Source organism: Caretta caretta, chromosome 2 (assembly GCF_965140235.1).
Source record: "Caretta caretta isolate rCarCar2 chromosome 2, rCarCar1.hap1, whole genome shotgun sequence".
NCBI lineage: Eukaryota > Metazoa > Chordata > Testudines > Cheloniidae > Caretta > Caretta caretta.
This window is the reverse complement of record NC_134207.1, coordinates 215,282,475-215,308,324: the sequence shown is the minus strand read 5'-3', so window position 1 is coordinate 215,308,324 and position 25,850 is coordinate 215,282,475. Positions and strand designations below refer to the sequence as shown.

The 25,850-nt window shown below is 40.7% G+C and overlaps 1 protein-coding gene across 2 annotated transcripts in view; it reads right to left on the bottom strand.

Moving 5' to 3' along the window:
• Nucleotides 1–1,577: 1,577 nt before the first annotated feature.
• Nucleotides 1,578–25,850, bottom strand: part of AGMO (alkylglycerol monooxygenase) — a 275,439-nt gene continuing 251,166 nt past the window's right edge. The window contains exons 13-14 of one of the 2 annotated variants that reach the window (XM_048838282.2): nt 4,614–4,765; nt 1,578–3,817 (exon numbers count right to left, since the gene is read on the bottom strand). In XM_048838282.2, coding sequence (XP_048694239.2) covers nt 3,772–3,817; nt 4,614–4,765 — 198 coding nt within the window. In that variant the 3' untranslated portion in view covers nt 1,578–3,771. The remainder of the gene's footprint in view (nt 3,818–4,613; nt 4,766–25,850) is intronic. The other variant, XM_048838283.2, reaches the window with a different exon arrangement.

Sequence of the window (25,850 nt, the reverse complement as noted above, 5' to 3'; positions counted from 1 at the left end):
TGATAGTCCCTTCTGACCTTAAAGTCTATGAGTGATTGCGCAGGCAAAGCGAGGCCCTACACTAAACTTGACAGATTTCTGTGTTAGTTGGTATGTAACAGGATAACTCTGGAACACCACATCTGATCCATTCCAAAATTTCAGGAAATATTCTAGACATCAGTGGCAGAACCCTATTGATTTTAGGGTAAATTGTAAAACCTGAAAGGGAAAATGGGGGACACACAGAGCCCGTGGATCTGCTGAGAACACCCAACAGCTTTGACTGGCTCTGTCATGGTCTATAGAACAAAGAACCAGTCAAAGGACAGCTATTAACACCCCTGTAGAGCTCTGTCCAGATCCCAGTGAAGTCTAAAATATTGTCCACCAGAATGACTTATCTCCTAAACAGAAGGAAAAGAAATAATAGCAGGGGGAGCCCAAAGCGACTCTGCATGCAGAACATTTGAGTTGTCGGGGACATGAGGTAGTGGCATTTTATGAAAAAGAGTTACCCATAAAAATTCTATAAGGTCTGCAATAGTATTTTTCTCACTAGATGCCCTCCTAGAATTCATCTGATATCAGCTGTTTCCAGACAACTGTTCAAATAAAAAGCATATGGAGAATGCCAAGAAAAGGAGCAATGGGCCCTTTAAAAAAGAAAAGCAGGGAGGTAGGGGAGAAAGAGAGAAGGAGAACCAAAATATAAGTGAGCACTGCTTGTTTCATCTATTAGCACAAGGCAGTGTTTGCAGTTAACATTTAATTAATTCAATTAATTTAATCAATTAATTCCGTTCAATTCACTGGCCCACACTGACTCTGAAGCCTCCTAGAAACAGAGACCTTATGACAAGGTGATCATTTCCCCTTATCTGACAGCTAACAAGGTATTATGTGACCATGCAAAGCTACTGTCTGCCTTGCTAGTGTGTGAGAGTGGTTTTCCCTGGCTGGCTGATTCATTTTCAGCCTCTGAATGGGTCTTCTTCTGCTCAGTGCTATTAGTCCATAACTTAAGAAAATTCACTTGCAAATGTGTATACTGAAATTAAAGAGTAATAAAAGAATATTGAAATGTTTCCAAATAACTACAGCGCACTGCAATTTAAAGAGGAATGGGAGAACGTAGACATCTAATAATTTGACCTCAACTCTCAAACTCAGGGTTATATAGGAAGTAGGGGCCCGATTCTGGTGATTTAGAGCCGGCAGCCCTACAGCAACCACACCTCACAGACTCCAGTATTTGGACATGCTCTGAGAATGGCTGCAAGTTGGAAGGGGTGGTGTAGGCAATGGCTGGAGTATTTTGCATAAAACCACCTCTGCCCCTCCACGTAGGATGAGTTATCCAGGAGGCACAGCACAGAATCCAGCCCTGGTATTCCATCATAAATTACTTCACCTTTTTATATTTCTGACTTCCTTTTCTTTGCATTACTGAATTTATTTTTGGATACTCCCTGTGAATTCTGAAGATTTTCATGTTAAATGTGAAATAATTTCACAGTCCAAAGTCTTAACCTATGCTTACTTTAGACATCATGTTCTTTTCACTACAACATATAAATAAATGACACTGGTTATGGTAATTTTAAAATTAATTTAATAAATTATAATCAGATTAAAACAGTCATTTGGCTATTTCAATATTACACATATCAAATACAAATTTCTAGTGCACACAATGCATTCAGAAACATGGGAACTTGAAGATCGGCTGCAACCAACATTATAGGAACCTGCGGAGTTTTAGCTCAATCAGCCATTTTTTCCTTTCCTTCTGGAGATACCCCAGTGAGATTATTCTGTTTATGGAGCTTTCAAAGATTGCTACTGATGGGTGAATACATTTCAATGTAACATGTGTGACATTTAGCAATAATATAGCACACTCATCTCCATGGTACCTACCCACATCATTTAAATCAAACTCGCAACACTCTTGTGAGGTAGGTACTTTTATCTCCATTTCAAAGATGGGAAAACTGAGGCACAGAGTGAATAAATTACATGGCCAAGGTCACAAACTGGGAATAAAACCTAGATTTGTTGGCTACTATGCCTGTGTTTTAACTACTAGATCACATTTCCACAATCTGAGTTAGAAATATTTGATTTCATTTATCTAATCTCTTAATCAGAGATTAGAATTCTACCAATGTATGAGTAAATTTATGTTTAAGGATTTAAACCCAATACTTTTAATCTGAATACTTCTAACATTCCCAAGGAACAATTTGTTCATCTTTTAGAAAAGGGTCTGAATCAAAACCCTGGATCCAAACATTCCCACACTTTATGAAAGGTCTTAGACTCATCTCTATTCAAACTGACACCTGTTTTCCCAATTAAACATATTTTAGGGATTCAGCATAGCCCCAGGTGATAGGCACAAGCAATTTGTCTTTCTAGTTGACTGAACATTTTGGGTAAAAAATAAGCCTGATGCTCAACTCCATTGAAAATCAAACCCATTTTATTTAAATATAGAGTTAGGTGGCCAGGTGGAGGCATCCAACTTGTAAATGCTGGCATCAATTCTCTGCTACAGCTAAAGTCTAAAACTGTGGGTTGACTAAAACCAGGATATTTATGCACATCTGAGCTCTCTATTACTACATCTTAGTACTGTAGAGAAAAATGAAAAAACAAAAAACCAATACAACTACATTTTAATCCAGGTATTTTCACCCGTTTGAAGTTTGCACGGCAACCTAAAGTTTTTTAGCTTCTTGATTTTGAGTATTTTCTTTTTTTAGTCTTGGAACAACTAAAAGTTGGAAAAGCATAAGGAAAGAAGAACAACCCATCTCCTCTATTTTTGCTAATCTTGCTTTTCGGAGCCTCCCCCCATTTTCCTATATCACTAGAAATAATTAAAATAACACCTCACACAGAACAATAGATCCATCTCCCTTAGGATCACTTTGATATGTGTGTGTCTGGGGGTGGGGGTGGGGGTCAGGGCAACTAGAAATTAACAACCTGATCCTGCAAATGCTTTGTGACAGGAGTTACTTTAGTCAATGGAACAACTCGCTTGTGTCAGTATTGGTGAGGTCAGTCCTAAAGTTGTTGGTAAATGTGGGTATACTCCTTAAACAAATTAACCTAAGCTGCAAGCCTGCATTATACAACACATATGATATATCATCTAGTTAATTGAAAACATTTCAATTAATACAAATCAGTTATTGTATCATGTTGTTTTAAATCATTTTCCTGTCTCAATTACGCATCCTTATGTAGTTGTATGTCATGAACACACAATTGGGCATGGCGCTGAGATTCTACTGTAATTCAATCATTATGGAAAAATTTACATTCACATTCTTTTAGATTTAGTCTCTATGGAGACTACCAGGTTGCAACAAATCTGATTTTAATTATTGCTATTGTGAAGAATGCTTTCCACATATGGTTACATACTAATAAAGTGATTGAAAAATGCTATTATTTTTACATGCTTTTTAAGAATATTGTGATCCCTTGAATGTAAAAAAAAAGTGCTGTGAAAGCACAAGAAAATAATATAGGGACCTTAAATTTAACTTGGGTAGGCAGGAGAATCAATATTTAAAAGATCAAATAAAACCACATGACCATTTTTAATACATCTTTCAAACCTTCATAAAACATCATGATTCCTACCTAGCCTATGTGAAATGCTTGCATTTCAGAAAGAGGCACCGTCAACTTATTTCAAGCAACTTTGAAGCATATTCCCAAGGGCTCTTTCCATAATTCACTGATGTTTTGCTGTATTGGAGATCAGTTGCTTCATAATTTGTACTCCCCAGAATGCAATGCAGAGTGAAAATAAAACCTACAATATAAAGAACAGAGTGAAAAACATTAGAGAAGCTTTCTTAATTAAAAATTATATAGTAATTATGGTAAATGGATAAAAAGCAGAACTCTCCCAAGAGACACATCAATATAAGAATTCCAGGCATATTGTTAAATTATGAAGAATAGATGTTGGAGTCTACAGGCTTTAGGAATTTAACGGAAAGAGTTTTTCTCCCCTTCTCATAGTTTGCACTTCCTTGACATTTTACTAAACTTCTTTCAGTCCCTACCACTGAAAGAACACATCTATCCCTGGAAGATCCATTAAATATAGAAGTATTTTATTTAGAGAAGAAACATATTTAAGCAATAATGACTGAGGAACAGGGCATTTCTAGGGGATTAATGACCGGCTGGTAGATGATGATCACCTGAAGTACAGCCACGGGCCATTAAGCCCCAGGAAATGTCCTCAGCTGAGATTGTTATTACTATTATAAGTTGGAAAAAAAATCATGGGTGTATTTTTTAAATGGGGTGATGCAGTTCCTTCTCCTTCTCTTTTTTTAAATTAAACTCTTTATTGTGAGTTTGTTAAAGAATGCAATGTATGCTGGTGGGGGACTATTTCAAATTATAGCTGTTATATCCAGAATGACAAATCACACTCTGCAGAATTAGTTTGGCTTCAGAGTTCTACAAAAAATATTGATTCAATGCCTACTAAATTCAGGGTTGCTAATATTAAATGCAAAGTACTGCATTCATGAAACTATAAGGCTGCGCAAGTGGGAAAAAAACGCAGAGAATATAAATGGGCCACATCCAACCTTGCATCACAACAGTTCTGTGCTGCTCCACTGCCACAAAGCTGACCTAAAGCCAGCTGAGCCAACCACAGGAGGAACTGAGCAGAAGCCCGCTGCGTGGTCATAGACTTTAATTTTCTCTGGATCCTCCAGTACATTCTGTGCAACAGAGCCTGAGAAATTTGAACAGATTGTGTGATCTAGTGATTACACTAAAATAACACGAGAAAGTTTGGGGAGATTAAAGGGTGTGGACAGCAGGACAGAGCGTAAATGTATCCGACTGCTACCTTTGAACACATTTTGGAAAGTGCACACTTCCTAAACTGCTCAGGCATGCATAGTGTGCCTCCCACATAGTGCCTACCTTGCAGCTTACTGACATTTTCTGCTGTATAAACTCAATATATACTTTTCAGACTAATCACCTGGAAATTGCCATTCCCTGTCCAGACTCTTTATTCCTTGCCCCTCACTAAAAATTATTTACATGTCAATTTTCAAAGTAAACTAGACTATAACAAAAATGGTTGGAAAAAAAAAATCATGGTTAGTTTTTTGTTTTTTTTTAAACAGTGGGAAAGCACTTTTTTCCCCCTCTCCCAGAAGAGCTGACAGTTTCACCCTCAGACTTAAATAAAAAAATGTACTGTGGTCAGCAATCGTGCATGGAACATTTTAGCCCAAAACATACATTTTTCAGAATGCTGTAGCCAGTGAAAACAGATTTATAATGGAAACTGTTTTACAATCTTAATTTTAGCAGTTGCTACCAGTGACTGCAGTAGTATTATTACCCAGATAACTATGAAATCAAACTTCATATCTGTTATTTATACTGATGGAAGGGGAGCACACTCTTTCAAACATGTCCATATTTTCATTAGGTTCTTTTCATACAAACTCTCTCATTTAAATTGTCCACATTAGTCTAAATAGAACTATTCATGCAGATAAGGACATTGACAAGGGCATTGCAAATTTGGGCTCTTAGTAGACATGAAATCTTGGGATGCTCCTGTTAAATCTCAATGCAGGATTAGGGCTTAAATTTGCAAGATTGTAAACTGTTCTAAAATTCTTAGCGGAAGTCAAGTTTCCCTTTTTGTACTATAAGTTTGTTGCTGACAACTGATGCTTTAAATAGCCCATCATATTGCCTCTGGTTTACACTGATGAATGAGGAAAACTTATTTAACATAAATAGATGTGGTTTGCATGGCAGCTGAATCAGAACAATAGTAACAAAAATAAAAAATAAAAACCCAGTATATATTATGTCTCTCCAAGACCTCTTACCAGAACGGTTTTAAAACCACAGTCCCATATGCAGCAATGTTTCTGATATGCATTTCCAGGATTAGTTAGCATTAATTATGTTTTTGCAGGGATCCAGTCAATCTATAAAAGGTGGAGTTTGGGTTTTTTGGGTGGGATAACTGTAGTCTCATATCCTCCATAGGGTTTTTATTTCCTTTTTAGCATTTGATCACACTGGTGCTGCATAGTCTGTGTCTGAAGATGTGCATCATACTTGTTTTACAATTGCTAGATCGTATACTATTTCGTTCTGGATTAGGTCTATGTCTAGAATCACAGCATATGCTCTCAGTAAATATTTCATTGCTTAGTGCTAAAATAATCTTCACTGCACCTGCACACGTAGGTTTGGTATGATACTAATGCCCTATCCACATTAGGCGATTGACTTGATGCTGAAGACAGTTATCAGCATTAGGTTCCCCTTGAGCTGGTGCTGGCAATGGTTTAACAGCTGCAGTAGACAAGATAAAAGTTTTCGAAAAGTCATTAAAGAAAGAGTCCTTGAGATTTGCTTCTAACGGGTCTCAAAAATGCTTTCTGCCAAGATGTTGAAAATGGCTTTGTTCTGTCTACACTAGTAATGAAGCCATTGTTAGCATCTTTTTCAAGGGGGCCAGCTGCTGATAAACATGAGTGTAAACTTTCGAATAAACACTTAAGTGGTGGTACAACAGTGTTCCACATTGATAAGATAGTGTTTGGGCACAGCACTCCAGATTCCTCAGATACATGAGCTTATTGGTTGTGATACTAGCACTGAACACTAGTTTTACAGTGATCTTCTTGCTTTTACATATAAATCAGTTGGAGGGGGCAGAGTTAGCTAGAAGAGAGAAAAGAGATGCATCTAGGCAGGAGACCTACTGCAGCTCTGCTGGAAGTCAGGATTTGGAAAGAATGGGCATAGGTCTGCGCTTCCTGTGTGCTCTTTTGGGGCTGGGCAGCAACAGGGCAGCAGAAAAGCAACACAGTACTAGTAGATCAGCAACAATGCAGATCGAGCAGCCATTTCCCATGTGGAGGTGGAGTGTAGAGGCCTCAGACACTGCTGTGACTAAAAAGCTATAATAGTGCCTGTAGACCAACTGGGGGAGGAGGAGGGGAATTCCTTCCACCCTAACTCTTCATCTCCCCAATGCCCAGTCCGATTTCTCAGGCTGTGTGCTGGCTACGGGGTTTGGAAGTGTATGGGGTGGGAAAGGAAGTAGAAGTTTCTTTTGCCTTTTTTTTTTTTTTTTTTTTGGGTAGACCATGCATTCAGTTTAAAGTGGCACTTTGATTTGTATTAAAGTTGTATTTCTCCATGCAATTCTTAGAAAGACAGTATAACTCATACAGACTGGGCATTTCTAGAGCATGGGGGTTGATTAGTATAGCGCTAAATACCTTCAGCACCCACTGATTTCAATGAGAACTAAGGCAGCTCACAGGAATACTTGGCGCCCTGAAGAGCTGAGACATTAGGACCCAATACAGCACGGTACTGAAACACATGCCTAAATTTCAGCACATGTGTCATAAATATAAAGGGAAGGGTAAACCCCTTTGAAATCCCTCCTGGCCAGGGGAAAGCTCCTCTCACCTGTAAAGGGTTAAGAAGCTAAAGGTAACCTCGCTGCCACCATGTCAAGGTTCCTCCCCCACTCTGAACTCTAGGGTACAGATGTGGGGACCTGCATGAAAAACCTCCTAAGCTTATCTTTACCAGCTTAGGTCAAAACTTCCCCAAGGTACAAAATATTCCACCCGTTGTCCTTGGACTGGCCGCTACCACCACCAAACTAATACTGGTTACTGGGGAAGAGCTGTTTGGATGCGTCCTTCCCCCCAAAATACTTCCCAAAACCTTGCACCCCACTTCCTGGACAAGGTTTGGTAAAAAGCCTCACCAATTTGCCTAGGTGACTACAGACCCAGACCCTTGGATCTTAAGAACAATGAACAATCCTCCCAACACTTGCACCCCCCCTTTCCTGGGAAATGTTAGATAAAAAGCCTCACCAATTTGCATAGGTGACCACAGACCCAAACCCTTGGATCTGAGAACAATGAAAAAGCATTCAGTTTTCTTACAAGAAGACTTTTAATAAAAATAGGAGTAAATAGAAATAAAGAAATCCCCCCTGTAAAATCAGGATGGTAGATGTCTTACAGGGTAATTAGCTTCAAAAACATAGAGAACCCCTCTAGGCAAAACCTTAAGTTACAAAAAAGATACACAGACAGAATGTCAAATAGGCCTAAACAGAGTGACTTACCTTGGACACCAGGTGGGTCAAGGAACTATCAGCCCCCTACAGGCCAAAGTGGATGCTATCCAAAAGTGGCCTGTCCCAAAGTCAAAGAAACAGGTTCAATCCTTCTTAGGCTTGGCCGGTTATTACAGACGATTTGTACCGCACTACAGCCAAATCGCTGCCCCACTGACAGACCTAACCAAAAAGAAACAGCCAAATGCTGTTCAGTGGACCGGAAAGTGTCAGAAGGCCTTTAACAAGCTTAAAGCGACACTCATGTCTGACCCTGTACTAAGGGCCCCAGACTTTGACAAACCGTTCCTAGTAACCACAGATGTATCCGAGCGTGGTGTGGGAGCAGTTTTACTGCAGAAAGGACCTGATCAAGAATTCCACCCTGTAGTGTTTCTCAGCAAAAAACTGTCTGAGAGGGAAAGCAACTGGTCAGTCACTGAAAAAGAATGTTACGCCATTGTCTATGCTCTGGAAAAGCTACGCCCATATGTTTGGGGACGGCGTTTCCACCTGCAAACCGACCATGCTGCACTGAAGTGGCTTCACACCATCAAGGAAACTAACAAAAAACTTCTTCGGTGGAGTTTAGCTCTCCAAGATTTTGATTTCGACATCCAACACATCTCAGGAGCTTCTAACAAAGTGGCTGATGCACTCTCCCGTGAAAGTTTCCCAGAATCAACTGGTTAAAATCGTCCTTGAGATGTGGAAAATATTGTTAGTCTTTATGTACTTGGTAGTATATTTAGAGATGCATGTGTCTTATTAACTCTGTTTTTCCTAGAGCTCCAGGAAGAAATCCCAGCCAGTGTTTCACCCTAGCTGAGATTTGGGGGGCGTGTCATAAATATAAAGGGAAGTGTAAACCCCTTTGAAATCCCTCCTGGCCAGGGGAAAGCTCCTCTCGCCTGTAAAGGGTTAAGAAGCTAAAGGTAATCTCGCTGGCACCTGACCAAAATGACCAATGAGGAGACAAGATACTTTCAAAAGCTGGGAGGAGGGAGAGAAACAAAGGGTCTGTGGGTCTGTCTATATTCTGTCTTGGCCGGGGATAGACCAGGAATGGAGTCTTAGAACTTTTAGTAAGTAATCTAGCTAGGTATGTGTTAGATTATGATTTCTTTAAATGGCTGAGAAAAGAATTGTGCTGAATAGAATAACTATTTCTGTCTGTGTATCTTTTTTGTAACTTAAGGTTTTGCCTAGAGGGGTTCTCTATGTTTTGGAATCTAATTACCCTGTAAGATATCTACCATCCTGATTTTACAGGGGGGATTTCTTTATTTCTATTTACTCCTATTTTTATTAAAAGTCTTCTTGTAAGAAAACTGAATGCTTTTTCATTGTTCTTTGGGTTTGGGTCGGTGGTCACCTATGCAAATTGGTGAGGCTTTTTATCCAACATTTCCCAGGAAAGGGGGGGGTGCAAGTGTTGGGAGGGTTGTTCATTGTTCTTAAGATCCAAGGGTCTGGGTCTGTAGTCACCGAGGCAAATTGGTGAGGCTTTTTACCAAACCTTGTCCAGGAAGTGGGGTACAAGGTTTTGGGAAGTATTTTGGGGGGAAGGATGCGTCCAAACAGCTCTTCCCCAGTAACCAGTATTAGTTTGGTGGTGGTAGCGGCCAGTCCAAGGACGACGGGTGGAATATTTTGTACCTTGGGGAAGTTTTGACCTAAGCTGGTAAAGATAAGCTTAGGAGGTTTTTCATGCAGGTCCCCACATCTGTACCCTAGAGTTCAGAGTGGGGGAGGAACCTTGACAACATGAATAGTCCCATTGGCTTCAATGGAATTTATAGCTAGGCTTGGGCTTAAGTAATTTGTTGACTGAGGCCTTGTCTACACTATGGGCGCAACAGTGGCACAGCTATGCCACTGTAATTATGCTGCTGTGGTGCCGCAGTGTAGAGGTTCCCTGCAGCAATGGAAAGGGTTTTTCTGTCGCTGTAGGTAATCCATCTCCCTACACAGTGGGAGGGAGCTTGGTCGATTCCTCCATTGAGCTAGCCGTGTCTACATGGAGGGTTAGGTTGACCTAGCTACAGTACATGGGTGTGTGATTTTTTTCACACCCTGAGCGACATAGTTATGTCAATCTAAATATTAAATGTAGACCAGGCCTTTCTCTTCCTTTTGCTAACTAGTTAGGTCCTGCTTAAATCACTTCTCAACACTCCAAGCCATTCATAATATAGCAATAAGCATTGATAGCATGTGCACTAGCAGGCTATTAGTGCATGCCTTGGATGTGTTGTGATGCACAAGGTTGAAAGCTATATCTCTTCAACCAACTGAGATGATCACCAGTAGTTTACTCCTGGAGTGGCTTCTTGCTATAGAGCATAGCTCATTAGCTTTACATTTAATTCCTAACAAGTGATGAAAAAGTAAGAGGAAAATGCTATGTAGACCTTTTCTCAACGATGTTGGAGTGCTTTAAACTCTCCTTGTTTACTAAAGAGTCCTACAGTAGCCTCAAAAGGCCGCAGCTAAGATCTGAATCTCTTTTGCTAGCCACTGTACACATAGCCCTGCAGAATTCCTGTGCCTCAAAGAGCACAGGAAATGTTAGTATGCCCATTTTACAGAGGCAGGATTGGGAGACTACGTGACTCGCCCTCATTCCAGACTCACCCCAGGTCTGTGGCAGAGCTGGCAACTGAATCTGTATCTCCTGCATGTCAAGCCAGTGCTTCAAATACAAGGCTACTGTGCCTCTCAAAAGAGTCTCTAGATATAAAATCGAGGTTAGGATGTTTTTGCATGAACACAATCCCCACTTAAAGTCTGCCAAAGATATCTACCAATTTGGAATGAAGAAAACTCATTTTCTTATTTTTGACTGACACAGTTTATTCGTAGAGGAAAGGCCATTCCCCCTCAAATTATTGCACTGACACGTCCCTCAAAAGCTCTGACTTCTATTGCTGATCCTCTGATTGTACCTGTAAGCTGGAACAGAAAGCTTTGCCACCACTGTTCTGCTATTAATACTATCTCCAAGGGACTCTGAGATTTATACTTTTATCTTGTATTGAAGGAATAATGAAACGTGAGTTAATGCAAGCTGGAGATTGCATCAGCACTCTACTCTGCTAACAAATGAAAAAAACAACTCTCTGCATCTTGTTTTTGTTGTTGTTCAGTCTGAAGATTGCCTGAAAATATTGTATTGCAATATATATTTAGATTATTCCCTCCCGTAAGTGTCCTTACTCCACTCCATACATTCCTAATTCAACTTTAAAATATGTTGGATTAATTGAATAATTAAATTGATGTTGGGAGATAAACTTCCTTTTTCCAAACCCAAATAATATCTGACTTTCTCTGAGGCAGTTTCCTGTTTAAAAAAAACAAAACAAAACAAAAATAACCCAACAAAATAAAACTTTCTGCTTACACATTCATAAAACCTATTAAAAATAACTTCAGTAGATGGTCCAAGCTTATGCTTTATGGTTGTGCTAATTCATTCCAAGAACCCAATATCTTTTGTAGCTGTAAATTGTCAGCCATCATAAAACTTACAAATCCCAGCAACACACACAACTGGATTCATCCACCCACAAGCATTTCATCTTGGATCACAGTATTATCATGGAATTTTTTTCTATCAGGCCTTGCTACTATCTTCTTTTCTAGAAAAACAGGGTAGAGCCCAACCTGTAACTTTAGACAGTACTCTATAACTCAGTTATATCACAAAGTTGTCTCATTTTATATTCATCTCATCTTTCTGAAGGTTTAATTCTGGTAAACAAACTAACCAGAGATCCTGCTCTGATTGTAGTCACTGGCAAAACTCCCACTGGACCAGCTTTGATCCCTTATTTTAACAGGCAGGTAAAAAGTGTACTGCAAAAATATACTCTGTGACCTTGCTAACGCACTGGAATGGTCTGTCTAAAATTTCCTGTCTATACAAGAGAAATATATATGATTTACTGTACCTTTACTGGAATGGTGTACTACCGCAGTCTTTGCCCTGCCACAGTCCCTGATAGCCTGCTTTGTGAACCATGCCCTAACACCTGGTGGGTCCCATAGCATGACCAACTCCAAGCTTTCAAAAATGATGAGAAAGCTCCAAAAAATCAGGAGAGTAGTTTAAAAATCATGTTTATTCTTCATTCATTTTTTTTTTTGGGGGGGGTGTCATTTTATTCACCTTCTTGTTTTTGAACTGTTTACATTTTCCAGTTTGCCTCCATAGCCATGAGGGCTAGAAATTTATTTTTTTTAAATGAAAGTAGAGATTCTGATGTAGCCACATGACTCCCGGAGCTGAGGCTTTAAGAGAAAACACCAAACATCAAGAGGCTTGCAATAAAAATCACAAGAGTTGGCAAGAACATACATTTTTCACCTGCTGCCACTGGATCATCCTTTACTGGCACTAAATCCCTAGTGGGCAGAAAAGATGAGCAGCAGCAGCAGCAGATTCACTATTCACAAATTCATCTTACTGCCCTCAACTGACCTATTACTGCTTAGCAGATTCATTACATAGGATTGTTGGGAACATAAACTAGTTCATGCTCATTGAAGATGAAAAGTACTGAATGCGTGCTTTTAATATACTAACAAACCATTACTGGTAAGCAAGTCTGAGAAACGTATGGGGTTTCTATCTATGATCACAGCTCAGAAAAGGTAGCAAAGGCAGAATGTCATATCTCATTTCTGTTTTAAATCTTCTATTTTTCAGTTTCACTTAAAATTCTAAGATTAAGAAGCAACAGGAATGGATGACTGCCAGTAGTTCTTACAAATCTGACTTGATTTAAAATATTGTAAAATTAAAATATAAAGCTTTCATAGAAGCCGAGTAGGCAAAACCTTAAAATGTCTCCATGAGTAAACATACTGGTTTAATCTGCTGTACATTAACAGGCCAAGTGAGATTGAAAGTTTTATTAGAAGCTGTTCATTGCAGAAATGTAATATTTGAAATGGTCCCATTCCATTTTGACTACAAAGGCTGTGTAGTTTATTTTCTTAAATATTTTTACAGGAAATGCGCTCATTGAGATGTAACATGTCATTTACTTTTATGCCTGTCAGCAGCTGAAGAATAATTATATACACATCACTGCATCACTTATAACTCCAACACAAGAGAGAGGGTAAATCAGACACACCTGAGAAGAACTATGTCATTTCATAAAATATTAACAAAATTATGTATGAAGAGCAGTTTTTTCACCTTAAATGAAGACACGTGGAATTAATTTTAGTTTAGTCAATAGTTTATTGCAGAGTTTTGATCGTTAATCACGTTCAGAATTGTTTTTTTGCAATACTATATACAAGAAGTGCTGAACATGTACATTGCCAGGGACAGAGTTAGGGCTATTGGCCAGTAAGGTTTATGGGTTTAAAAAAGGTTTAGATACTATATTTCTTAATCATTCTTTTCTGGGGAATGAACTTTTATTGGAATGATGGGACAAATTCGCTTAAATGGATTGGCACCAAGGATGAACCCATCCATATACCTATTGTTGCAATGATCACATCATATAACTCATACAATGAAATGACTTGCAGATAGCATACTCCAGTAAAATGACTGAACTTCTAAAATTACAGAATTCTGGATTGGGTTCTACTCTCCGAATACTTAATATTTATGAGCAACAGCTAAAGACCTAGGAGTAAATAAATCCCCTTGTTTCTCTTTCCAGCTAGTACAATATTTCCCTAATAATATATTAAGAAGAGGACCATTAGAAAAGAGAACGATGTAACAGTGTTCAACCTCACAATGAAAGGTTGCAGTGTTAGCAATAATAATATTTATGTAAATGTATTGTCATTTCAGAGTGGTGCCGTTGTGACAGTACATGAGATAGAAGCCCAAAGTAAAGCTAGTGAACAAGACCAAGAACTAGCTATTTGGAATGGTGTCTGTGTGGGAGATAAGGGGGAAAGGAGGGAGAATGATCCGATGCCTACAAAGCAAAAGATCTCTACTCACTTAATTACCCTGATGAGAAAAGTCCCAAAGTCCCTCAAGTCCCAAAACAAGGTTATTCCTGGGGGAAATGAGTTCCCAACCCCAGATAATTGCTCTGAGACATTAGATCTCTGACAGTAAAACTCTGCTGCATATGTCAAAGAGAAATGGTAGAAAAGAGCTGGCTACAGTGACTAAGACAAAATGTGACCTAGGGATAGAATGTGAAGAAAGGGATAAAGCAATTGAATGACAAATTGAAGGGAGTTTCAGCACAGTGAATGAGATTGAGGGAAACCAAGCCAGGAGAGAAGTTCATGTGAAACCATAATTGTCCTTAAATCCAAAAGGCCACAGGAAGAAGTTAAGCATTTCATTGAAAAAAGGAGATTAGTCAAAGTGGTCTACATTGCACAAAAAGCCTTTTGGACAGTTGAAGAGAAGAGAAATATGCTAATATTCATTGATGCTCTAAAGGGAAAATTTTGCCATAGAAGATACATATCCACATTTTAGACAGACAAGACACATCCCAGCCTGAGGGCCAAACCCCTTGCAAGGCCAAGAACAGTAAATTGTGAGTATTTTTTAGTTCCAAGGCAGAGAAAATGTGTTTGGATTACTCCAGCCCTGCTGTTGGAAAAGCAGCTCCCTTTCTGGCTTTTGGTCTCTCTTTCTGTCCTACTCTCAGCATGTTGTTTGTTCTCATGTCCTGTCATGGCCCTTGTAATTCTCATTTGGGAAACTTCTCAGACCAGAAGTCACCTCTTCTTGATCACACCCTTCTTCTCAATATTGAGCATACTACATTCAGATGGGCAAAGCTACTAATGCTTCTTTTGATCAGCTGCTTTGCAACTGAGACCTGATCAACACTCAGAAATTAGATCACCTACCTATGTCGCTCAGGGCTGTGAAAAATTTTGTGCCAAAAGCACCTTAGTTAGGTTGACCTAACCCCTAGTGTAGATGCAACTAGGTCAACAAAAGCATTCTTCCATTGACCTAGCTACTGCCTCGGAGAGGTGGATTAAAGGAGTAAAAACTCCTTCCATCGGTGTAGGAAATGTCCACACTACAAATGCTAGTGTTTATAGTGTAGACATAGTCTGAAAGGAAGTCCTCAACTCCAACAACTGGCCCCTGGGGTCAGCTTGTTCATGAGTCTGTCTAGAGAAATGAGAATGTTTACCCTAGACAACACCTCATAGTGATTATTTGGATTTGGTTGCTGTAGCCAGCCTTTGTGGGTGCTTTGGGCAAGGCTCTCTGGTGTCAATCCTCAGATGTATTTGGCACAGCTGAGATGGGGAGACAAAACTGGCTCTAATCTATCTTTTCTCTTTCCCCTGGGGATGGACAAGGCTGAACCAGCCCCTGTCAAAAGTTAGAGCAGCTACAGTGTGTTTCAGCCCCACCCTTGTCATGCCTCTGACATGTACTCTACACCAGTAAGAAGGGAGTGGGGTGGTGAGCAGACAGCTATCTACCACCCCCAGATTATGCCAGGCAAGGAGAATCCCCTTCAAGTGGTACTCTGGGAGTTGACTTAGGTTAACTTAGACCTAGGTTCAATTTTCTGTTCTGCCATGGACTTTCTGTGTGACCTTGGGCAAGTCACTTATATTACGTCTATGCGTTGAGCTTTGAGCTGGGGGTGTATGTGTGATTCCCAGCTCCCATAGCCATACCTTCCCTACCTCTCATTAAACTAGCTTGCTAAAAATAGTAGGTTTGCTGTCGTAGTCTGAGCCGTGGCATGCGGTAGCCCAGCTAGCAACACTGAGTACATACTCAGAGGGTACAGATGGGTTTGTGCTCCAGGTGGCTAGCCTGCACCACTGCTGCTCATGCTAACGTGGCTAAATTTCTATTGTTCGCATGCTAGTTTGATGAGAGTGACTATGTCTACTCGAGCTGGGAATCACATCCTCTGCTCAAGTGTAAACATAGCCTTAATCTCTCTCTGCCTCAGTTCCTGATCTGTAGAATGGGGATAGCAGCACTTCCTTACTTCACGGAGGTGTTGTTGTGAGGATAAATACATTGAAGATGGTAAGGTGCTCAGATACTACAGTAATGGATAGCATCGATGTATCTAAGATAGATAGATCTGGTTCTCTACATTTAACCCATTCTATGAGGAGCTTCATATAAATAATTTCTAACCAGCTTTTCATTATCAATTTTCCCATACCAGTATATTATAATACAGTTTCTAATTACATGATCAATGAGTCACATCCTTACCAGCAAGCTGATCTTATGTATTCCTTACCTTATTCCAGCCGTTTAAGAATACCACTCTCATGTATCTGTACTACACCATGCAAGACCTAAGAATGGTGTGAGAATCTGTTGGTATCTCATGATTAATTTTGAGTTTAAAAAAGTTACACACCACTATATCATTAATGATCGTAGAAAAGCTTAAAAAAATCCAGGTTCTATTTTTGGAGAAATATATCATCTTTCCTATTGCAAAATTTTTTTCTAAATTGAATCCTAGATTTGAAAGGACACTATATCTGGAATATTCTTATGCCTTGGAAAGGTTACTTGGTATTGTTTTATTTGTATGTCAAAGGGATGCTTGGAGTCTCAACAATTGTTAACCTCTCCCATGGTGTGCTAGTAAGAGGTCAGAGGCTCACATGTGGCTTGCAGCTTGGAGAATTTCTCTCAGCATTCTGCCAGGGATGGGACTGCCCAAATGGTTTCTCTCATAAGTTCTAAGCCATAAACTGCATCCTACTTGGCTAGCCATGCCAAAAGAGGACCCAAGGGTATCCAGAGTCTTGGCTGATGGAAAAAAATGAGTGCTTCCTATGGAAGCCACAGCTGTTTTCCTGAGAGAGAGCACAGATGCCTGAATTTTTCCCTACTTTCCGTTTTTGACTACCTGTTCTGGCGGCAGTTCCAACAAAGGGGGAGGAAAGCAGCAGGCATCCAGCTGTTTTAAGTATGCTTTGGCAACACGGGTACTGATTACATAAACATTGAAAACATTCAAAAGAATTTTTCCTGTCTTTCAACTATTAAAAAGAAAAAAGAATAAAAAGTGTGAGCATGCCCTAACACTCCCCATCTCAAGCAGAAATTTAATGACCAGGATAAAGCCCTTCATTATGAAAGCTGAGGTTATTCCAAGAAAAATGATAGTACATATTACTGGAAAAGATCTTGAACTTATAAAGAAACAGTTTACATATATATCTTATCCACTTTGCATAGAGAAGATTAGTTTCTTATGTTAAATTGCAGGATGAAGGTCAAAATGTGCATTTGAATTTGAAATGTTGAGCCTTTATTCCTAATCTAGCTCACTGAAGACAATGAAGGCACACTGATAGATACACCAGCTATTAATCTGGCCCATTATATTTTACAGCACTAGCTACATCATTGATTTCAATGGAGTTACACCAGCTATGAATTTGGCGGTTATATTTTACTGCATTTACTTGGTTATTATTCTCATTTATTTATTAAGAGATGAGAATCGGATGAGAGCTGTACAAGACATGAATATCAGCAGAATCCCTGATCTGGACAATTTACAATGTTATGAGGTAATCTTATTCTAACTTTCCTCCACACACTTTTAATTCCCCCCTCCCCAAATAGTGTTATTTGACATCTAAAGTATTTTCAAGTTTGGGTTTAGTTAAACAAATTTAAGCAATTTGATAATTCATGAAAGGTCAGCCAAGATCTGACTGCTTATAGTTATAGCTGATATGCATATAGCAGGATAGAATGTGAATAATGAAAATGAATTGATTTCAGATTGGTATATCAATTTGTGAACCAACAGAGATCACCCTAGCTGAAAAGACATATGCTGTAGGGCAACATTTGAGAAAAGCAGGACTCTAGCACGCACTTAAGCTTGCAACTCACCTTAAAGATTTTTTAAAAACTGCTCCTCCACTGCACTGGCTAACAATTGCACCTGGCTGCCATCCTGAAATGTTTCCCCATAGGTAAAATGGAGAAAACACCTATCTACCAACTCACAGGGCATACTGTGAGGGCTAGTTAATTCTTGAAAAATGCTTTGAGTACAAAAAGCTCCATGAAAGTGCTGAGTATTATCAGCACCATCAGAATGCACTGATCCAGGCCCTTCATGTGTAGTGCTTCCAGAAGAATTAATTGCAAAGCAAGATGATGTGATTCTGCACCAGCGGTACAACAGAAAATGTAAAATAATATAAAACCAATTCCCCAGGGTAGGTCATCCGCAGCGAGGATCAAACATAAGACCTTTTGCTCTTAATGCATGAGCTGCTACTGGCTGAGCTAAAAGACACCTCTCTATTAGTCAAACTGTAGCAGGCTCAGCAATCTCTATTTGGCCTAGCTATCACTAGAGGGGGACAGTGTGCCACACCGAGCAGTCATTGCTTACTGTAACAACACTGATTAATGAAAGGGATGTTTGATCTCAGCTCTCCCATTGCAGAGGCTGAAGCACTGGGGCCATAGGGAAGGGACCAAAAGATTCCTTTTCAAGGGAAGGGATTCTTCCTCCTCCTGAGGAGCTAAAATCTCATGGTGCTCCCTCCTGGGTATTGGATACTGTGAGACTGCTGGATAGTGTTGAAATGTGTCAAATATAAGCTACACAAGGCACCCTCCAGGCAAGATGCCTCATGCTGTCTCCTTGGAGACCTGCAACTGGCTATTTAAACAGCCATGGAGCAGTTTGTAGGTTTCTTCCTTCCTTCCCCACAGCTCATCAAGACGTTTTGTTCAAATATGCTGTGCAGTGAAACGCCTGCTACTGCCAACCATGACCAAGAGAGAGACACCTTCTCCACATCTGACTCCACAGCTGGAAAAGGATACCAGGGTACTTGCACTGAGAGCTTTGCTGCTGCTTTCCCAAGCTGGTACCCAATCCCTAGAGCCTTGTCAAGATTCAGCTGCCAGAATCACAATTTTGATGACTTCCTTGCAGATGTCCTCTGGGAATCTGTCTGGATGGTCTACTCTGGGGGCTGTCCAGGGAAGTTTTCCAGCTATTGTGGTCATACCTAGAGTGGTCATTTCTAGACCACAAGGACAGCCAAATGTGAGGAACAGAACTGGGGCCAATTTGCCTCAACTGAGCTATGCAGCCTGGCACCACACCCTCAAAGATAGCAGAAACCAAGTAGATGAAGCACACGATTGCTACTGTCGGAATGGAACATCGGGAAAGGCTGCTGTCACTCAGGACAGAACCCTTATGGGTGAGTGATTCTGCGCTGGGAAGGGTACATTTTTTGCGAGGGAAAGGATGTAGGGATGGAGCTTGTAGTGATTTTAATTGAAATAGGCAAAGATCTAGAGGAGGCAAAGGGGCTGATCATGTTGCTGTTAGACCAATGGTAGGGAAGCAAGAGGTGACTGTGGTGTGTTAGTTTGGTGTTTCGTGTTTCTGCATTGTGAAAACAGAATGTGCTTAAATTAAGATCTAACATTTCATTTACACTAAGGCTCCTTTACACCACTCTCACAGTGTAAAGAAGCCTATGGCATAAGGCAGCCTAGTGTAAATGAGAATAAGGCCCCAAATCTTTCTTCTTCAAGTTTAAATTAGCATGCCACAATTTTCATCTATAACCAGTATTCATTTATTAAGCTTCAAAATGGTTTTGCTGACATCTCATTAACAGGCATAGTATTATGTCTCTCTAGTTTCATTTATTTAAAAATATTCTCCAGTATTAATTCCTTTTATCTCCTAGCTGCCCTTCTACTAAATCTTATCAGATCAGTAAGTCTTTTAAAGCTACACTTATTTCAAAGTCTTTTCTGCAGTATCAGTGTGGGGACCTTCTGCAGTTATACATGTATGTCAGCCAAAGCATATTTTTAGAAGTTTTAGAACATTACTTTTTTTCCTGAAAGCCTGCATATTTAAATCTTGAAACACAAAGAAAACTTGGAAAATGAATTTTGTTGTGACAATCTGCTGAGGTTCCCAGAATTATGGAGTTTCTGTGTTACCCCTCTCAGCGTCAGCAAATGAGATTTTTGCTTCTGCTAAGATGTGTGTCTGCTCCTTGACACATCAGCTTGTCTGTTCTGCCAGCAAACTCTTCAGGACTCTTCCAGTCCAAACCTTGCCTTGCAAGTAACAAACAGTGAACGCCAACACCCAAGTTCCCCAAAGCATCACAGTGGTATCATGCATATCATCGACTTGGGGGGCAATAAGGATATACATCCATCTCTGACAAAAATAGTATATTTATAAAGTAGGGCCTGATATTGTAGGCCTTACTGACATGAGGACCCACTGAAGTCTATGGAAGTACTGACCTAAAGGATACAGGATCAGACCCCAGCCACTTAAAAATGAAAAGGGTCCAACTATATATTCTTGCTTCACTGTAGTCACAAATACATAGGAGTAAATATTGTGTCAGAAACCAAATGATGTCCAGATGGTAAAATGGCTTGACAGCAAGGTAATATTATATAAGACTTATATAGCAATAATAGGGGTAGCATAGCGATGAGATGATGATCAAACCTGAGAGAGAGTATTACAGTCAGCTCAGAGCATGACATCTGTGTTCTCTACTGATTGCTAAGGGAATTATTCTCAGTTATTGATGGACAAGAGTGGTTCATCTCTGAAGGGATTTGTTACAGATATTATAAGGACTAGAGGAAAATCATTTTGGAATAAAGGACAGGCAGGATGGTTTGAAAAAATAGCATGGGACATATTTGTAAAACAGAAACAGCTTCCGTCTCACTTCACAAAGTAAGAAAAAATCACGAGGTTATAAATCTGAGAGGGGGTCATAGGTTACCATGATATATGATTATGCAAAGAGTTGTCACTTTGGATGGGCTAGCACCAGCAGGAGAGTGAATTTGTGTGGGGGGTGGAGGGTGAGAAAACCTGGATTTGTGCTGGAAATGGCCCACCTGTTGATCACTTTAGATAAGCTATTACCAGCAGGACAGTGGGGTGGGAGGAGGTATTGTTTCATATTCTCTGTGTGTATATAAAGTCTGCTGCAGTTTCCACGGTAAACATCTGATGAAGTGAGCTGTAGCTCACGAAAGCTCATGCTCAAATAAATTCGTTAGTCTCTAAGGTGCCACAAGTACTCCTTTTCTTTTTGCGAATACAGACTAACACGGCTGTTCCTCTGAAACCTGTCATGATATATATGTAAATTCAGGAAGAACGGACGATGAAGATAAAGAAGTACCATAGAAAAGGTTGGGCACAAATGGTAGTTAATACATTGTTTTGGTTTATTAGTGAAAGTGATTTTTTTATTTGTTAAATGTACACATTAACTTGTACATGTTTTAAGAGATTATACACAAGATTTTGAGCTACAGCACTATGGATTTGAATTCTTCATTTTTTATGTCTTATTATGGGATTAATCATGATCCCACTGAAGTCAATGGGAGTCTTTCCTGCACTTCCCCAAGAAGAGAGGCTGTGACTGTGAGGCCCTTGCAAAGGTTGCAAAATTGAGCAGGAAGGATCTTGATAAGATGCTCCTCCCACAGAAGGAATAGTCACAGTCCCGTAATGAATTATACAAAATAAATTATTTATTCTTGCACAGATATTTGGCATAGGCCTTTAAAGTTAACTGAAGTACTTCCTTTGGATCCAGTTGTCTTTGGATTAGGCCTCACCTGTGGATACAATGGTTGGTTGGTTCCTTCAAATGAAACAACCTGAAGACTCTCTGGGTACCTCGATTCAACTCTATAATGTTGGATGAATTACAAATTATATGTGTGTGTATATGTTTAGAGAGAGAAAGAAACTTCAAAACTAACAAGGATTTGTTTATTGTCTTTCATATGGCTAATCAAATCAGGTTTTCAAACAGTTCTAGATTGTGTAGAGGGACTGTCAGTTTGATCAGCAGGCCCAGTGGTCAGGGCCTACTGTCCCAATCTCTCTTTTCATCCTATGTGTCCAGGATCCCCGGACAGCTTCGTTGGCTTCCTTGTCAATAAAGACCTGGTTCAGTCTGTCACAGGGCTAGGTGTGGGGGAATCTGGGATGGGTAGGAGGTCCTGGCCCCTCCCTCTTCTCTGGGTCCCGGCCCAGTGTCCTGAAAGTATGACAGTGTGGGCTGGCCTACACTTGGCCAAGCTCATATTCGCCTTTCTTTAGGCCACTTCTTACCCCACCTGATGTCTCAGTTCGGGGAGTGGCTGCTGTTTGACTATAGTCCTTTTCTCCAAAACCCCAAAGTCTCAGGGCTGGTGTAGGCAACCCTCTAGTGCCACCACACATAATTCTCCCTATCTCTGGTGTAATGTCTCAAAGTGGGGTGGGGGAACAGCTGGATCTCCTCGATAAAAGTTTCTTCTACTCAAGTCTCGGGGCATTGTGCCACCTGGAAATGGCTTCTCTCCTCCCTCCTTGCCCTGTGCCTGGAGCTGGGCAAGGTGACTGCTGGAGATGTCAGAATCATCCAGAAATTGGGTGTGGTGGGCACTCAGTGTGCTCATTAACAATTTGAAGCTACTTTGGTGATTTCCACTGTGGGCAAAAGAGCCCGGCAGGACATACCCAGAGTTACTCTCCAAGAGTGTAACTAATAGGAACTCAAGAGGAGGCTGAGACATTTATATATAGGAGAGGAGTCAAAGCTAGACAAACGAACTCAGTGGTGGAGCAGCTCAAGGACCAGAAGGGTCTGCTGTAATGATTATGTTCCAGGGACTTTACCAATTTGTTGGATTTAGATTGCAGGCTCTCACCCCACTGCAGGCTGTGACAATTGTAGACTGATGTTGCAAAGACTCAAGGGGAGTTTGAAGGAGACCATGGGACTAGCACTTGTTTCCCAAATTTAAGAATCTGAAAAGGGGGTTGGACACCATTCCACAGAGACCATGGCTATGTTCATACTGCACCTGTGAGATATAATTCCCTTGATGGGTAGATGTAGAACACTAACTCTGTTTGAGCTGGTGTGTAAGAGCAGTGTCATATGGTGGCACACACAGTGGATCAAGTTAACCGCCCCCCTGAATACATCCGAGATCCTAGGAAAATACTCAAGTGCCTAGACCAAGCTGCTTCCCATGCTGCCATGGCCACATTGCTGTTTTTGGCATGGTAGCTCAAGCAAAGGTAGGGCATGTATGTCTGCCCAAGCTGGGAAAGCTGCAGTGTAAGCGTATCTTGAGAAGAGACTGAGAAAAGACCTCGGGGAGCATAAAATAATTATATTTTGCATTTGAACTTGTGGTAGTAACAAATACTAAAACCTGGGTAACACCCCTGGAAAGTATTATCTTTAAAAAGTTGTTACTGACAATATTCACAACGCATACACACGTATATATACACATATATAGAGATTTAGTAAACTTTTTTCCTTTAGAGATTTGTGTCACTTTTGTTGTCTTAGAGATTTAATTTGGTATAATATAGATAGATGGATAGATATCTAAGTCCTGAAAAAACTAAACTATTGTCTGTACACCAACAGATATGTAAGCTGAGGTACAGCAAAGGGGAAAGAAATATTATGTTTAACATTAGCATCATGATTTCCTTGAGCCTATTACGCAAGCAATTTAGAAATTATAATAAAGATTTTCCTCCACTTCCTTAATTTTTTTGTTTATGAAGAATTGCACTGGGCTGTATTCATTAAAAAAGCAAATTGTGTGGGAGTTTCATCATGATGCTGTGGAAATTAAACTTGAGAGTCGTGAGGAACGAGTGCTGGATTTAAAAGAAAATAAATTGTGTATTATGACACCTATTATAAATCTGTATATGTGGGGTTTAGGTGAATGCGTGTGCATCTATCATTATTCTGTCAAAAATGTACTTTGGGGTTCCTGTGTGGGCCTGATATGACAGGAGCCTTATTACAGGTAGTAATGAAGATTTATAAACACAAAGGATAATAAAACTGTAGGCTCTGATTTGGCTTTCCACTTTTTTCTGCATAAATTCTTTGAAAATGTTGTACCTTTATGGGATAGTTTATAGCATCTCTATTACATATATTTACAATTATATTCAGAAGGAATACTTTATACAACAATTTTCCTCTTTTTCTGGGAACAAATTGAGCTCTCAGACTTATTCATTGTTCAAAATTACTTGTGAATCTCTTTAGTGAATAATTCTTGGCTTGCAAATCAATCACAAACTGTTCATCGCAAATATTTGATGTGACAGTTGGGTTTGTCTGTATCAAATTATGAACTCCATTTTATATTATGTATTGAACATGTCTAAACTTGTCTGAGGGCAGCCAATTGTATTCCAGACAGCTGCCCTTCTCAGGAGGATGCTTGATACCTCGTTGAAGGCCTATCACTAAGAAGCCATCAACACAGCAGGCTAGGTCCATAGACTCTGATTGTCTCTCAACAACAATGAAGTCCACCCCATGGAACAATGAACTTTCTACAGGAGCGGGAGAGGAAGTGGGGGGAGAGAAAAGAGATACTATTTAAGAGCAGGTTTCTGCTCTGTGCAGTGGGCCAATATTACGGCCATGTGGACAGAGAGAGGGCAGGAAGGACTGTGCTTAGTCTCAAACACTGACAAACCTCAGATTTACCTAGGGTTGCCAACTTTCTAGACACACTTGCCCTGCTCCTTCCCTGAGGCCCCACCCCTGCTCTGCCCCTTCTCTGAGGCCACGTCCCCACTCACTTAATCCCCTCCCCCCATCGCTCACTCTCCCCCACCCTCACTCACTTTCACCGTGCTGGGGCAGGTGGTTGGGATGTGAGAGGGAATGAGGGCTCCAGCTGCGGGCTCTAGGGTGGGGACAGAAATGAGGAGTTCAGAGTGCGGGAGGGGGCACGGGCTGGGGTTGGGGTGTGGGAGGAGGTGAAAGCTCCAGCTGGGGGTGTAGACTATGGGGTGGAGCTGGGGATGAGGGGATAGGGTCCAAGAAGGGGTTCCAATCTGGGGCAGGTGGGAGGGAGTTCAGGGTGTGGGCTCTGGCCGAGTGGTGCTTATCTCAGGCAGCTCCTGGAAGTGGCTGGCATGTCCAGCTCCTAGGTGGAGGGGCCGGGGACTCTGTGCCCTGCCTGTGCCTGCAGGGGCTGCTCCCACAGGTGCTGCTCCCCACATCTTCCTCTGGCCATGGCTCCTGGCCAAGGGAAGCTGCAGAGCTGGTGCTCAGGGCAGGGGCAGTGCACAGAGCCCCCGTGGCCGCCCCTGCACCTAGAAGCCAGACATGCCGGCTGCTTCTGGAAGCCGTGAGGAGCCAAGTCAGGGCAGGGAGCCTGCCTTAGCCCTGCTGTGCCACCGACTGGACTTTTAGCAGCCCAGTCAGCAGTGCTGTCTGGAGCCGCCATCATCCCTTTTTGATGGGGTGTTCCAGTCAAAAACCAGATGCCTGGCAACCCTAATTTTACCTGGAAGTGTGCCCTATAGTCTAAGAGCTGGAAACAGTGACAAGACTCTACTCACACCCAGGGGGCCCAGAAGCATGTGATACCTAGTGATTGGGGCCACTTTCTACTGTACAGTGACTGTACGGTGGGTTACTGGACCAGACTGACATCTGAAAGTCAGAATCTCTCCTGTTGTCGCTTAGTTATTTGAATCATGTGTTACTGTTTGGATTTACAGATTGGATAATCTAAGAAACCAGCAAACAATAATACTTGATGTTTATTATGTAATTGGAAATTACTGTTGGGAAATTTCAGTTTACAATTTGCTTTTTATAAGCATTTTTGCTATTA